The sequence below is a fragment of the Podarcis bocagei genome, assembly GCF_964188305.1.
Source record: "Podarcis bocagei genome assembly, chromosome: 2".
NCBI lineage: Eukaryota > Metazoa > Chordata > Lepidosauria > Squamata > Lacertidae > Podarcis > Podarcis bocagei.
In genome coordinates, this window is record NC_138126.1 from 29,001,598 (window position 1) to 29,017,409 (window position 15,812).

The following is a 15,812-nucleotide window of genomic DNA, read 5'->3' on the forward strand; positions in this document are numbered from 1 at the left end:
AAAATATATTTTTAAAACCTACAGTTTTGTTTCTCAAATACATTGTATAGAGGACACCTGCCGAAGGAGGAGTAGGGCCACTGGACCACCACTGTGTAAAAGGAGCACTCAAGGATGACAGGATAAATGAGTTCTTTGCATCTGTCTCCACAAAAGGGGTATAGGAAAGAGGCCACACTCCAACAATTCTTCTTGGATGGTGAATTGGAAGAAAAAGTTGCACAGAAGAGATTTTGGAGCAAATTCATTGGTTTTGGGAGGGGTGGTTCAACCAGATAGAATGGCATTCGCCCAGGAGTTCTAAAAGAGCTCACATTCAAAAATGAAATACTGCCTTGTGCACCCAGCCTCTTTTTTCTGACATTATCCTCCATAGAGCATTTGAAAAGGACTAATGAAGGGCCAGTCTTGCATACATGTACACAAACACACCTCCACATATGATCCTGGAAGCTACATAGTCAGCTAAATGTGACTTGAATTATTGGTCTATTACTAATATTTTTTAAAATGTTAAAAATGGATTGTTTAAATACTTGGTTGTTAGAGGAGAAGTATTAATCACTGGCACTGGGAAGAACTCAGTCCCATTTGATTGAATACCTGAGAATCTGTGGGGAAACCCCAGAGGCCCCCAAAATGGGAAAGGAGCAAATATACTGCCAGATTTTACCACCCACCATGGCCTTATAACTTAGTCCTGTTTGGAAGTTGGCAGTAGGAGTATACCGAAGAAAATTTGCATCCATTGAAGAAATGAATGGAATGAATTGTTCAGAAGTGGCTGATCCATTCCCCATCTGGGGAGACATAATCCATCCCCTAAGCAATCCCCACCACCAAATGATGCCATTCTTTTTATTGGCTGTAAAAAGAAAATAAAGCAGACAAGCAGCCCCCTACCCTGATGAAGATATAAATGTCCCCTTCCCCAGTCATAAAGTCAGTCATTGGATGAATGGTGATGGAATGATGACCCTCAGCTGATCTGCACATCTTAACTGAGATTGGGGAGTTTTGTGGTTATGTCCTCTGTGTGTGGGAGCGTGTTTGTGCATCCAAAAAAATGCATGTGACAGTGTGGGGTGGTCAAACTCAGCGCTGACACATGCCCACCAGAAGCTTGGCTGGGAGTGAAAATAGCCCATCAACCAAAAAAAGTTAGCTGCCTCCAGAACAGTTGTAGTTTCCTATAGACTCACAAAGGGGAGAGCAGCTTTTCCTGGATAAAAGTGACAGTGATGTTATCCGTTTTTTCCTTCCTCTTCTCTACTCATTCAGCAGAAAAGTCAGGAGCTACTTTTTGACAGCTTAGGTTTGCTGATTTGCTTGAAGTTTGTTTTAAAATATTTTCCAACATTCAAGGCATTGTGCAATATTTAAAAACAGCTCAGTGAGATGAAATCACAAAGCAAGTGGCAAGCGATAATGATACAAACATCCCCAAAGTCAACAAAACACCTTCCACAAAGACAAAACCGTACACATTAGAGCAGAGTTGGAGATTCTTACCTGTGGCCCCTCAGATGTTGCTGGATTTTGACTCCCATCAACTTTAGTCAGCATGGCCAGAAGTCAGGGATGCTGGGAGCTGTAGTCCTGCAAAATCTGGAGGGCCACATAGGAGCCCCAAATCTCAACCCTATATAGTGCCTTTCTTCTTCTTCCTTATCTCTTTGTCCTTCAAACCCTAAACAGCAACAATAATAATTTTATTATTTATATGCCACCCATCTGCCAGGAGTTTTGAACAGGGGCTTGGGGTGCAAGGCAACACTTTGTGCTCCTTTCTCAGCTCACTTCTTTGCCTTCACATACCATCTTGTCTAACTTGAATTATGTCTATCCTGTACCTACATCTGTTCTGCGTACTGTGTTGCTTTCCTTCCTGCTAAATAAATGTTTAGCAATTGTCATACTAATTGTGTGTCTTGTGTTTATTACTTACAAATCTATCTTCCAAGCATTCAGTTTCTCAGGCTGGTGAAAACACTAGTGGTTCAGTAGCTGCTTGGGGCCTTCTCACACAATAAGACCACCGTAAACCTCTGTGCGGTTGAACCTCTCCACACTGCCGATAGGAACAGTTGGTGGTGGTGTGGAAAGAAACCCCATGGTGAGGGCTGACTACATGGAGTGATGAGCTGGTGGCTAGGAAATGGCTCACTGTATGAAGCAGCAACCATCTGGAGGCCATTTTAAGAGGGTTTTTTTGCTTGGTGAAGCCCATTGCCAGTAACCCCATTTGCATGTATAAGCTAAACTATGGATTAGTATAAGCAAATGTGCAGGTTCCCAGAGGGAAGAGCACATCCACTTTGTTCCTTCTCTGGTTCTGCTGCTGTGAACTGAGCCATAGTTTGGCCTTGTGTTAAATCATGGTTTCTTTCGCTCCAGATAAACCATAAACTGTAGCCAAGATTTGTTCTATGGCTCATGGGTTTGTCTGGAGAAATAAACCAGGAGTCCAGGGGGAAAGGAGCAAAGCAGCTGCAATTGTCAAAACCAAGAGGATTCCCATGTTTGATTTCCAGGTGTGCATCAGGAACAGATCACCGTAATCTAGCCAGATTCTCCCCTCCCTATACTCTGCAGGGATTAAACCATGGGGCGGCAAACTAAGGCCCGTGGCCGGATCAGGCCCAATTGCCCTCTGGATCTGACCCATAGACAGACTGGGAATCACTGCGTGGGATTCCAGTGTGCACATTCTTTCCCTCTTCCTCTCCCTCACACGGTGGCGGCGGCACCTCCTCCCTCCTTCCTCCTGGCTTCTCCCTGCCCTGCCTAGAGGAGGAAGGTGGCTGGGCTTCATTGGTGCCAGCAGCAGCAGCACTCAAGCGGCTGCCATTTAAAACAGCCCTTCTCCAGGGCCCTTTTGTGTGCCGCTCATCGTCCCTCCGCTGCTGCTGCTGCCAGCCCTTGCTGCTCGCAAGACACAGGTAAGCAGCCACCAGGGCTCGTAGTGCTCTTGCGTCATTTTTCCCCCCTCTTCAAAATATAGTCCGGCCCCCAACAAGGTCTGAGGGACAGTGGACCAGCCCCTTGCTGAAAAAGTTTGCTGACCCCTGGATTAAACCAATAGGTGACAGGACATTGCCTCATTGGAATACTGCCACCTCCCTCCCTTTCTCCCCTGTTTACCCTGATATGCTCTGATCATCTCCCTTCAATAGGCATGGTCACCAAGACGATCCTTTGTGTGTTGAGGCTCATTTAGCCTCTGTACGCCTAGGCCTTCAGTGTTGCTGTCTGAATTTCAGTTGTACAGAAATTTAAAAAAAAAAACAAGCTTGAGGTTGTGCAAAAGCCTTTGGGAATAACCTCATTAGGATAATTAAGCATCTGTGTGGGTTCCCTCTCCCCCCCATTCTCCATATGCGGCAAGAATTATTAAGTTATAATTTCTTGTGATTCGTGAATGTTTTGCACTGCCGCGTGTAGGAGCCTGCAATCACTAAGACAGTTAGCATGCAGATAAACAAAAGAAAATCAGACCAGATTTTGCTGGCAGACTGTGTATACACAATATGACACTGTAGAAAAGTGTTGCCAGTCTCAACAGAAAAAAAGGACATACTAAGGTGTAGAGGGAGGCGAGAGAAATACCTGCAACTAAATCGAAAGTAGCATATGCTGCTGTTGCCTCTCGCGTTACAGTGAGTAAAATGCTTTAGCTAGTCAGTTATGGGTTTTTAAAGCTGTCCAGTGACCGCTATTTATACTTGAATGGCTTGTACTGTGTTGGAAACAGTGTGCATTGATTCATTTGCACACAGGGTTTCATGCTCCCATAGGCTCATCAGTGTCCTCCAGTTGAATGGATGGGTGTTCAGTGCATGGTGGAATTCTGGTAATACTGTGTTCTGTGGCGTCTGCCTGTATGTTACTAGAAGAGTGAGAAATAAAATCTCTAAAAAGGATGGGAGAGAATTTTCATTCTGGTACAAAGAAAGGTGACTTCATAACATGTATCATCTGTTATTTTATGTTAACTAAGTGTCCATTCTCAGGAGCCCATTAGGGTGGGCAGACAAACAGAAGTTAATATGCTTATCCGGTGCCACCCCCCACCCCCGACCCCTGTAATACCTTGCCAAAGCACCCTTAACAGTTTCATATATTTCTCCTAGCCCAGATTCTGAAATGGATGAAAACTGCTGAATGAGGCTTTCCTCGGGAAAGCAATTCTTATGGAATAAGCTACACATTTCAGTTTGTGAAGAAATGGCTTTTAAAGTGCCGGTGATCATGTTAGGTAGGACTCCCTGAAGCAGATACGCTATAATAATTTTTATTCCTTCCTACTGGGATGCATTCCAAGCCAGTAAAAGGCAAACTGAATTAATTCAGCGGTGACATATGCCACAGGAAAGTGTTTGCATTTCTTAGCAAAACTGGAGTTTCCTCACCCCTACCAAAAAAAAAATGGGCAAAGTTACAAAAAGGATACATTATATTTGTCTATTGCTGCTGAGCTGCCTTTGTTTAAAATGGAAAGCTGAAAATGCTGGGTGGCGGTGGTTGTTTTTGTTGTCGGGATGCAGGGAACCAGAACCGTCTGTGTCATTCTGTTTAACGTACATTTTCCTTCAGTATTACTCAGCAGGCCACATTTTTATAGGCTTCTCAGTGCTGGACCCCTGCTGGCAGCCCAGATGTACTGCTAGCACTGAGCACCACCAGTTACTTTTGCTGGTACTTTTGAATACTCCCTTTATATTTGCTGTAAAATACTTTCAAGATTAGCTTTTAAAAAGCAAATGTTCAAATGTGGATTTCTATTCAAATGTACTATTATGCTTCCACCTCTCCTGGTGCTCTGGGACAGCGCTCTCTCCCCCCTTCCTCTTTTTGTAGATCCAAATTGTTGGTTAAAATGGAATATTTCTTCCAAACTAATTATATATAATAATATGTCAGTAGTACCAGCTACTAAAGTCTCAAGCTAGACACCTTTTCCTCTCTTGCCACTGGCTGCTGCCGTCACATAAGAAGAGATCAGACCAAAAGGCAGGCTCGTCCGGCGCATTATCCATGCATACAATGCAAGACACCTAATTAGGACTTGGTGTTGGACTTGGAACTGAAATTTGCTGGTTTGAATGCCTGCTCATCCATGAACTTTCTAGGTAATCATGATCAAGCCACTGTATCCCAGTGTCTGTTGCCCATATTGCAAGAATTATTCCTGCTTTCATGTTGCAGTAATTACGCCCAATCGCATAAGACAAATGCGCTAAAAATCTGTAAAGCGTTCTAGAAGTGCTGTGTAAATGTATAAAGAGACATGGGTTTACCAGTATCACTGTTCCCAGTTTAATCTTGTGAAGTCTGCTGTGTAGCGTTCTAGAAATCTAACACACACAAAATAAGAATGTCCTGTATGCAGGTTTCCATCTCATTGGCCAGGAGCCCAAGATGCTAAGTGGTGCCACAAACTTGACAGTGATCACTTCTGCTGCTTATGGTGGCTTGTTTGTAGTCCTTTTGATGCATTTGCTTATTCTGATTGTGTCCATTCAATAGATCTTGAGGGACGTCTTGACACTGGCTGTTTGGACATAATACTGGCCATAACCAAATTAACTTCTGCACATCCCCTCTTCACTTCTCCCTTCCTGCAGTAAGGAGACAATTCATTGAGTGTTGGCTTAGTGTTGTGTCCAAACTAAGGCTCACATTATTGACCCTTGGGTCCCTTCCAATTCTATGATTCTATGAGGTTTTCTCTCCTCCCAAACAAACTACAGTCAGAAATCCAAGAACAAATTTTGCCTTCCCAATCAGGATTTGTTTAGGAAACTGGTCTAGCTAACTGGCTTAACTATGTTTTATGGCCAGTGTTAAGTGCCATTGTGCCATGCTGGTTGGGGCTGATGGAGTTTGTAGTCCAACAGTATATGGAGAGCCACAGGGTCCCCATCGCAGTATTAGAGCATCACACTTAAAGACTTTCTGTATGTTTTAACAGAGGACCAGCTCGGTAATCCAGATTCTGCATCATTGCAAGAGACCCTAACTCTGTGATCATAAAATAGAATAAAAAACTTTATGCTTTGCTGAAGACTAATGAAAGTTCAGTCACACCATAGATTTGTGTAATGGTGCTATGATATCAGCAGTTTAATTTTCAATTCCTTTCTTAATGATCCCTAGCATAGAAATTGCCTTTTTTCGCAGCTGCCACATACTGATCAACATCTTCATCAAGCTATTCACTACAACCCCAAGGTCTTGTTCCTGGTCGGTCACTGCTGGTTCAGACCCCATGAGCATATATGTGAAATTAAAATGTTTTGCCCCATTAAGATGTTTTGTACACGTTTACATTGAATTGTGTTTGCTATTTTACCACCCATTCACTCAGTTCTAGAGAGATCCTTTTGGAGTTTTTTTTTTTAAATCACGCTGAACAATTTTGTATCTGCAAACATGACTTCCTCACTGCTTACCCCAAACTCTAGATAGTTTATGGAACAAGCACAGGTCCCAATACTGATCCTAGAGGGACCCTACTTTCTTCTTCCCTCCACTGAGAGAACTGTCCATTTTTTCGTCCTGTCTGCTTTCTGTTATTTAACCAGTTCCTGATACATAAGAGGGCCTCTCTTCTTGTTCTGTGACTGCTAAGCTTACTCAGCAATCTTGGGTGAGATACTTCGTTGAAAACTTTTTGAAAGTCCAAGTACACGATGTCAACTATATCACCTCTATCTCCATGCTCTCAAAGATCTCTAATGGGTTAGTGAGACAGGACTTACTTTTGCAGAAGCTATGCTGGTTTGGATAACATAATTCAAACTGTGAACTGAGATACAAAATATGAACATTGGTAAAATCTTTGCTTTAAGCCATGTAGAAACCTGAGTTGAACTGTGACATATAGGAGAAACTATATGAGAACCCTGTTAGTTCATTCATTTAAATATGTGCAACTGTTTCCCCATTGTTAGCCTTGTTTAAAGATTTTAGAAATTGTCGACATTGATCTGTGTACTCTCCACATTGTCTTCCATGAAGTTACCCAAAATGTATTGCTTTGAGGCATATATGAACTCAGGTTTGTATCTTTCTACAATAATCTATTGTGAGAATCCAGCAATTTACATCTTCAGAGACATTTCAAACTTCACAGTGAGATACGCTGCAGTCAATGATTGTTTATACAGTACAATGTTGAAATGTTGGGAGGGAGTAGAGGATGAAAACAGTCATGGGCAAAAACTGGGAAAACTGAAAAAAATATTCATGCACCCAATTCCTATGACCATTTGAAGTTGGAACCTAAAGAATGTTTCATGATAGCAAAACATTCCTATGTAACGCAACTAAGGTTTTGTGTTTCCAGTGTAATTCCTTGCTTCATAAAACACTCATCTTTGCTTTGAAGTCTGGTCTTCACTCATGTGGAAAGAAGTACCATTTTCACTTTGGGCCATTTTATACATTACATTTCCAGGTGTACACAAGAAATGTATTGCATCCACACCAAAAATGGAAATTGAAAGCAACGAAGATATGTTCACTGTTAGAAGTACCATACTTGTCAGGGAGCCGTAATTGGCTGTAGCTCCTTGCCAAGTGTACACTTTATGGCAAACTCAGGTTTGCCTCTGTGTAATGTGCACAATGGCCTGCTGTTCAAATTATTTTGTAGCCGTTCAGTTTCTTCTTGCAGTTACTGATTTTGTTGTTATTTGCCATGCAGCAGACAAGAATATTTCCAGTATGGCAACCAGACCTGCTACTGGCAAAATGGAATGGATCATTCCCCTCATTGTAGTCTCAGCCTTGACGTTTGTGTGCCTCATACTCCTTATTGCTGTTCTTGTCTACTGGAGGTGAGCCTTTTTAAAGCATTTTTAAACTCAGTGATTGTATGCACTTTTGTGACTGCATTGTGATTTCTCTGCATTCATTGCTTCTTGCAATGCAGGAGATTGGCCTCGATGACTCTTTGGATTCCTTCCAGTTCTATGATTCTATTGTTTTTATTATTTTCATCAAGCTAATCCGATGACAAATACACTAAATACACCTTTGACAATTGATATTTGTTTCCAGATTTGTGCCATGTAAATAAGCATGGGAATGGGAAGGGCACATGTATGCTGAAAGTTCTGGTTCACTTAAAGTATTTCAGGTAAAGGGGATGAGGAAGACCTCTCCTGAAACCTTGGGTCAGGTTAGGGAAAGTGGTGACACCTGGGTCTTGCCAGACTTCAGCTCCCTTCAGACCCAGGCAGCATGGCCAGTAGTCATGCAGGATGGGATTTATATTCCTGCAACATCTGGAGGATCACACATTGGCTGCCCTTGGCTTATCCCAGTACAGATTTATTTGTTCTGTGCTTGGCGAACTCAGTATATTTTCTGACTAAGTACAAGACAGTTTCATATGTTTAGGCAAATTTGCTGTGAACTGCCGCAGGTACTTCTTGCACTGTGGACCGTGCGCATCTTAAAATAGCAAATATGGGCTCAAGTTGGCTTGTTGTAATAAACTGTAGTGAATATCGTCCAGGTTTTGACATCAAAAGAAGCTGCTTGTGTTTACTTAGATGTAAGTCCCATATGAGGAGGTTTTTCAGTTATGTGTAGTCAGTGCCTAGCAACAGATACTACTGCTACAACAACAATTCAGGAAGAAATATACTGGTGATAAATGAGTGTGTTAGAAATACTATGGTAAATCAAGTGAAATATGGGAAAATACAATAATAAAAAATACAGTGGTATAAAAATCAAATCTACTTTGATTTCAAAAATATACCAAGGGAACCAAGGGTTGTATCCACAGGGTAGATTCATTGTAATAGGCATGAGTAAATTAGGTTCATTCATTTCACTGGGTCTACTCTGAATAGAACTTAGTTGGCTGCAATCCTTGAATCCCTGTATTGTGATATTGATTTATGTGTTTTCTCCCCTCTTGCAGCCAAGTATATTCTATTAATTTCTACCATATTCCATGTTGTAGCTAGCCATTGTTTTAGCCAGTTCATGTTCCAACTTCAGCAGTTACCAGCAGTAAGAAGTTTGGTCTTTGTCAAAAGGTTCCAAACTAACTATAATGCTTTGCATGAACCGTTCCTTCCAGTTAACGCTTCAATTCAAACAAAGGGCTTATGGAGACTGTATATTCAATCATTAAACCAACAGCATAGAAATCATTTTCCGAAACGAGACCACCACCCAACGGAACCACCAGATGTGCCAAAATTCAGACATGGCCCCAAAACTTTAGTTTGCCTTTGGAGTGAATTCCTCAACTTTTCAAGTTTTTTGTGCACAAGAAAGCAATCTTCCACATACAAGCCTTGCGCAGTTCTTACTACAAGCCAGTGTTGATTTTTAATGTTGGTGGCAATGAGGCGAAATAACAAGAGTCCAAACCCACCCTTTGGGTTGGGAGCATTCAGCCTGGAAACAGGGAATAGATAGAGGCAAAGTTTGGATTTTATTTTCCTTTGCTGACTGAGTCATTGCTCCCTCTGGCTGTTACTAGGGTGATGTCAACCTGGCCTTCTCACACCTCCTTGAGCCGCACGGTGGGTCAACATGACATGTAGCCCAGAGCTTGAAAATGTTAACAGTGTGTCTTTGTGTTCTAAGCACTGTGCTTTTAATTTCTAAGAACTGTGCGCAATCAATAATGATTCTGTCTCACAGCACCTTTTGCTGCCCAGTCATTCCTTTCTTCTTCACACAAACACTCCCCTCAGCAACTTCAAGCTTTGAATACCTATTTACCTTTCTATATAGCAAAGAAAAAATATGCCTTCCTTTCCCTTTTTAATAATCCTAGGCTACAAACCTATGCTTGTAAGTGGGGATTCGTTCCGCAGGAAAAAAACATGTATAGGATTCGGCTGCAATTACTCATATGCCATTGCAGTGGTTAGCACTGCAGGGAACATCTTTCTTTTTATAAGCTAAGGCTTTGATAGTTGATACTCAGGCCCAGTTCACACTGTTCTGCCGATTGCTGTTTGTTTTCTGCCTGGATTGCATGAAGCTTGTGGGAATGGTAGGTCTGAATCACTTGCCCTGAGCACAAATCACAGTTCTTTATGCTACCTCTCAACCAACATTTAGAAATTTGCAGCTGAGGGCAACATACAGAACTGTGGTCCCAATCCGTTATTTGATTGGTTGCCAAAAGCTCCAGCTTGTCTTCCAGCCGCTGCCATGCTTTCCGTGGAGTCAGGTGCTAATATTGAAAGGCTGTGAAGGTACGCATGGGCTTGTGGCCCCAAATAAACCACAGTGCATGTGCAGAAGGCCACATATAGCCCTTTGGATCTGCTGAGTGGATTTGAACATTCCCCACCCCCTATTGTTTAATAATAAAAAGAATAAACAAATTAGTTTCCTCATTCTTTAAAGATAAGGGTTGCAGCTCGGAGCATCTGCTTTGCATGTAGAAGGTCCGAGGTTTAATCTCGGGTAGGGTTGGGGAATTTTTTTGCCTGAAACCCTGAACCAGATTTAGCTAAGTAGTTGTGCTATTGGAAGCCAGTGCAATGAGTCCCATTACTGCAATAGGATTTCCACCCCCTTTCCTCCTCGTGTCCCCTCCATGAGTTCCAGAGGGCCCTGAAAAACCCCAGAACAGCAGATAGGGATCATTCCATCAGGCAAGCTGAAAAGCCCCAAACTTGTCAATGTAGTGCTAAGTAAATGTTTAGTGTTACATCCAAAGGAAGCCACCCCGGGGACCCAAATTAGGGAATGTTACCAGCTCCTAATGGATGTGGGTGGCGCTGTGGGTTAAACCACAGAGCCTAGGACTTGCTGATCAGAAGGTCGCCAGTTTGAATCCCTGCAACGGGGTGAGCTCCTGTTGCTCAGTCCCTGCTCCTGCCCACCTAGCAGTTCAAAAGCACGTCAAAGTGCAAGTAGATAAATAGGTACTGCTCCGGCGGGAAGGTAAACGGTGTTTCCGTGTGCTGATCTGGTTTGCCAGAAGCGGCTTAGTCATGCTGGCCACATGACCCGGAAGCTGTACGCCGGCTCCCTCAGCCAATAAAGCGAGATGAGCACCGCAACCCCAGAGTCAGTCACGACTGGACCTAATGGTCCCTTTACCTTTTTTACCAGCTCCTAAATGCTATTCAACTAAACAATTGTACAAGTTTTGCTAAGATACATGTTTTGAAAGTAACTATAATTGAAAACAAGACCAGGGCCTTAAAAAAAAAAATGTTCCATAGTACTCTATAATATATGAATCCTTTTCAAAATATGTCTATGTGAAAATCATTACTATCTACTATAATTTCTTTTTAAAAAAAACCCTCTCTAATATCCTTTTTTTTAAAAAAAATAGTTATTTTTCTTTAGCATTGCTAATGTAATTTGCATCTGTGAGCTAAATCTAATTTAACTTTGGTAATATTTAATTTAATATTAAAAAGCCTTTTGTCGGGAAAAACAATTGTATCTCCATTAGAATCAATCCTAATACAAAAGAAGCATTAAAAAGTTTTTTAAAAGGTGAATGAATAAAGATTAATGATTCATTTTTCTTAAAAGATTTGAGATACAATTTCCATTTTCCAAAGGAAAACATTGTAATTAGAGGAATCTGCAAATTGAAATTAGCTTGCCTCTTCATTTTTGCCATTAAATAGAGTATTTAATTAGCATTTATAGTATTCAGGTTCTGAATTTAAATATAAACTAGAAAAGGACTTGAGTCACACTATTGTTTACATGCAAAATACCTAAATTGAATCTGCTGACAATTTGAATTAATTTTTTTCCTAACGATGCAAAGCACATTTTCTGAAATGATGAGTGAAAAATCTTACTTTAAAAAACCCTTTTCCTAATTTGCATACATATTAATCCCTGTTTAAAAGATACATTAATTCTCTTCATTAAGCACTAGTAAATGTATTTTGAACTTCTGATAATCAAGTTTGGAAACTATGGCCCTATTTTCAGTGCAACATTTAGCATCACTGAGCTATCTTCTGGATAATGCTTGTCTACTGTTTGTGTCACGAGGGTAAATCCCATTTGCCTTTTTAAAAATTACAATGATTGCAAGCTCTTGTGATTAAGGAGCTAGCACTCATCCCCTAGAGTCTCCTCTGAAACAACTGGGTACTTCAGAGACCACTTAATCCAGTATGTTAAAAATACCAATTTTGGTTTTCTGGAAAAGGTAATCAAGTTCAAATCCTAATGCAAAAGATGGAGTGCTTTGAGGTTTTTTTCATTTATTTAGATAAGTAGAGGTGATTGGAATGTGTTAAGTATGATCAGTATAATGAGTAGCTGAGATTGTTGGAAATCCTATGCCTAATTTCAAAATTCTGTATTAGAAGAGATACATAAGGGTGAAAAGTTATGTGGATAGATTAATAGGTTGGTTATTTTTTTAATGCTTCTATTCTATTCAGATGTTCCATTGAGATCAATAAGGCTTACTCCTGTGTAAAGTAGGTATAAGTTTGACTTTCTCTTAGTCTCATAATTGCATCAACACCTCCCATCTACCCAGAGGTAAGCTGGTTGCTAATCCAGACTGGTGCAATCAGTTGAACTGGAATGATATTTTCTATGTAGTAGGATGCCAGTTACTTGTTAACATGCCTGCATCGATGCATATGGTGGCCATATGGCTAGAAAGCTCTACAGTTGTTCACCTTAGCTGTAACTACGTGCTAAACATGGTTGTAAGAATTTGCCTAAGAGAAAGGTGTAACCATGTGCACACTCATTCAATCACTGGATAGCTGGATTGAGCTACTTCACAGCTCTTTAATACTTCTTGGTTATAATACTGCACAATAATCTAGTAGTGGAGTTACAACTGTGATCAAGACCACATTATTGGCACGACTACAGGTGCCACGTAATACCCATTCTGCATTAAAGGAAAGGTAAAGGGACCCCTGACCATTAGGTCCAGTCGTGACCGACTCTGGGGTTGCGGCGCTCATCTCACTTTACTGGCCGAGGAAGCCGGCGTACAGCTTCCGGGTCATGTGGCCAACATGACTAAGCCACTTCTGGTGAACCAGAGCAGTGCACGGAAACGCCATTTACCTTCCCGCCGGAGCGGTACCTATTTATCTACTTGCACTTTGACATGCTTTCGAACTGCTAGGTTGGCAGGAGCAGGGACCGAGCAACGGGAGCTCACCCCGTCGCGGGGATTCGAACCGCCGACCTTCTGATCGGCAAGCCCTAGGCTCTGTGGTTTAACCCACAGCACCACCCGCGTCCCCTATTCTGCATTATAAGAACTCAATTATTTAGTGTGGCACTTAGGAACTCCCTGCTTCTTGAGATTAAGCATACACCTTCACTGTACTATTTTCTGCACCTGCTAAAATGTTCTTGTTTAGACAGGCCTACTCAGATGCTTAGAAAGTTGAGGTAATTTTAATCTTTGTTAAGTTTTATGGTGTGTGTCCCCTCTCAATTTTATTGTTTAATCTTTTTGTAAACCACTTTGAGTTCCTTTTTGACAGTCAAGTGGTATATACATTTTGTGAAATAAATAAATAAATACCTCAATTTGCAGCACTATATCCCCATAACGTGCTGAAAGTGGGCTTGCATTATTGAAGTGGGATTTAAGTTTCAGTGTAAACAAAGAAAGAGTCTTGTGCTACCTTAAAGACTTCACCAAAAATGCCAAAGGTCTGCTACTCAAAGCTAAGTCCCATTTTAAAGTAATTCCCATTCCGTTTTGTCTGAACTATTCTCAATGGTAGTCTTCAGTCAGGAAAGGTAAGGGGCGTTGAAGAGCAAATGTACCTGAAAATGATTGCTGTGGGGATGCTATTTAAGCGCAAATGCACCTAGAACTTTCATTGGGACAGGAAGGAGAAAGCCAAGATATCTACTAGTGAACAGTTTGTTCTGGGCTAAGCAGTTTAAGAACATAAAGTAGCCCAGCATCCTGCTTCCCATAGTGGCCTTGAGGAAGCTCACAAGCAGTACATGAGGGCAAGAGCCCTCTGCTGCTGGTGTCCTCCAGCAACTGGTATTGAAAGGCATGCTGCGTCTAGTCTCGAGATGGTCTTTAACCACCATGACTAGTAGGCCATGATTGCTTTATCCTCCATGAGTTTCTCTAACCCCCTTTTAAAGCTAAGTTGGTGGGCTATCACCACATCTTCTGGAAGCAAATTGGATAGTATGCCACAGCAGTGAGAAGGAATAGAATAGAATAGAATAGAATAGATTCTTTATTGTCATTACACAAGTGCAACATTGTACAAAGTGCAACGAAATTGGATGCCATCCCTTAAAACATCAAAAGCAAAACAACAACAACAACCAAACAAACCACATTCCAGCCACACCCACACCACACCCATCAAACTCCCAGGTCACACTATCGAGTTACAGCATTCAAAAAGGCCACAGCTCTTGGATAGAAACTGTTTTTCAGTCTATTTGTCTTTGACTTGATGTTTCTATATCTCCTGCCAGAAGGCAGTAGTGCAAACAGACCGTGTCCCGGGTGAGATGAATCATGCAGGATGTTATTTGCTTTCCTAAGACAACGGGAACCGTACAGTTCTTCCAAAGATGGGAGAGGATGACCAATAATCCTTTGGGCTGTGGTTATGACCTTCTGGAGCACCTTCCTCTCCCTAGCTGTACAACCGGAGAACCAAGCACAAATACAGTATGTAAGAATGCTCTCTATGGAGCCTCGGTAGAAGCACACCAGCAGTCTCTCACTCAGATTGTTCTTCTTTAAAAGTCTGAGGAAATAAATTCTCTGCTGGGCCTTCTTCACCAGAGCGGTGGTATGTGCGCTCCAAGTTATGCCCTGATCGATAGCTACTCCCAAAAACCTGAATTCCGCCACCCTCTCCACCCGTTCCCCGTTGATATACAAGGGCTGAATGTCCGCCTTTTTTTTCCTGTAATCCACCACCAATTCCTTGGTCTTAGCCGTATTAAGAGCCAGATTGTTCTCTCCACACCAAACACAGAGCCGCTCCACCTCGTCCCAATAGGCGGACTCATCCCCTCCTGAAATGAGCCCCACCACCGTAGTGTCATCAGCAAACTTGATGATTTTGTTGCTGGAATAGATGGCTGTACAGTCATACGTATAGAGAGTGTAGAGCAGGGGACTCAACACACAACCCTGTGGTGAGCCGGTGTTAAGGCTAAGGGCTGTGGACATGTGTGACCCTACTTTAACCCTCTGAGAACGTTCTGACAAAAAATCCAAAACCCAGAGACAGGTGGAGTTGGAGAGTCCAATCGCCTCTAGCTTGGACACCAGTCTATGGGGGAGGATAGTGTTAAAAGCAGAGCTAAAATCCACAAACAGCAGCCTCACATAACTCCCCGGCTGCTCCAGATGGGACAGAGCAGCATGGAGAGTGGTATTGATGGCGTCTTCTGTGGATCTATTTGCTCTGTATGCAAACTGGTAGTTGTCAAAAGTTGATGGAAGACAGGAAATAATGTGACGGCGCACCAGTTTCTCAAAACACTTCATGATGATTGGAGTCAGTGCAACTGGTCTATAGTCATTCAAACTACTGATTGTGGATTTTTTAGGCAGAGGGACAATAGTTGACGACTTCAGGCAGGGTGGGACAATAGACTGGTGTAAGGACTTATTGAATATCTTAGTAAAGACCCTCGCCAGCTGATCCGCACAGCCCTTCAACACCTTTCCAGTGATGCCATCAGGTCCAGCCGCCTTCCTCGGATTCGCCATCCTCAAAACCTGTCTCACCTCATGTTCCTCTACCGTGAATGAGGGGCCCCTATGGGCTGGTGGCTGTAATACCGGCGTCTCAGGTGGCTCCTTC

At 42.1% G+C, this 15,812-nt stretch overlaps 1 protein-coding gene and 1 long non-coding RNA gene across 8 annotated transcripts in view; one reads left to right on the top strand and one right to left on the bottom strand.

Moving 5' to 3' along the window:
* The window catches only part of PTPRG (protein tyrosine phosphatase receptor type G), a 558,127-nt gene that overhangs the window by 473,363 nt on the left and 68,952 nt on the right, over positions 1-15,812 (top strand). For 6 of the 7 annotated variants that reach the window (XM_081183960.1, XM_081183964.1, XM_081183962.1 and 3 more), the window contains exon 13: positions 7,712-7,844. In XM_081183960.1, coding sequence (XP_081040086.1) covers positions 7,712-7,844 — 133 coding nt within the window. The remainder of the gene's footprint in view (positions 1-7,711; positions 7,845-15,812) is intronic. The other variant, XM_081183959.1, reaches the window with a different exon arrangement.
* Positions 1-15,812, bottom strand: part of LOC308581683 — a 114,111-nt gene that overhangs the window by 10,147 nt on the left and 88,152 nt on the right. The gene's annotated exons all lie outside the window — the stretch shown is intronic.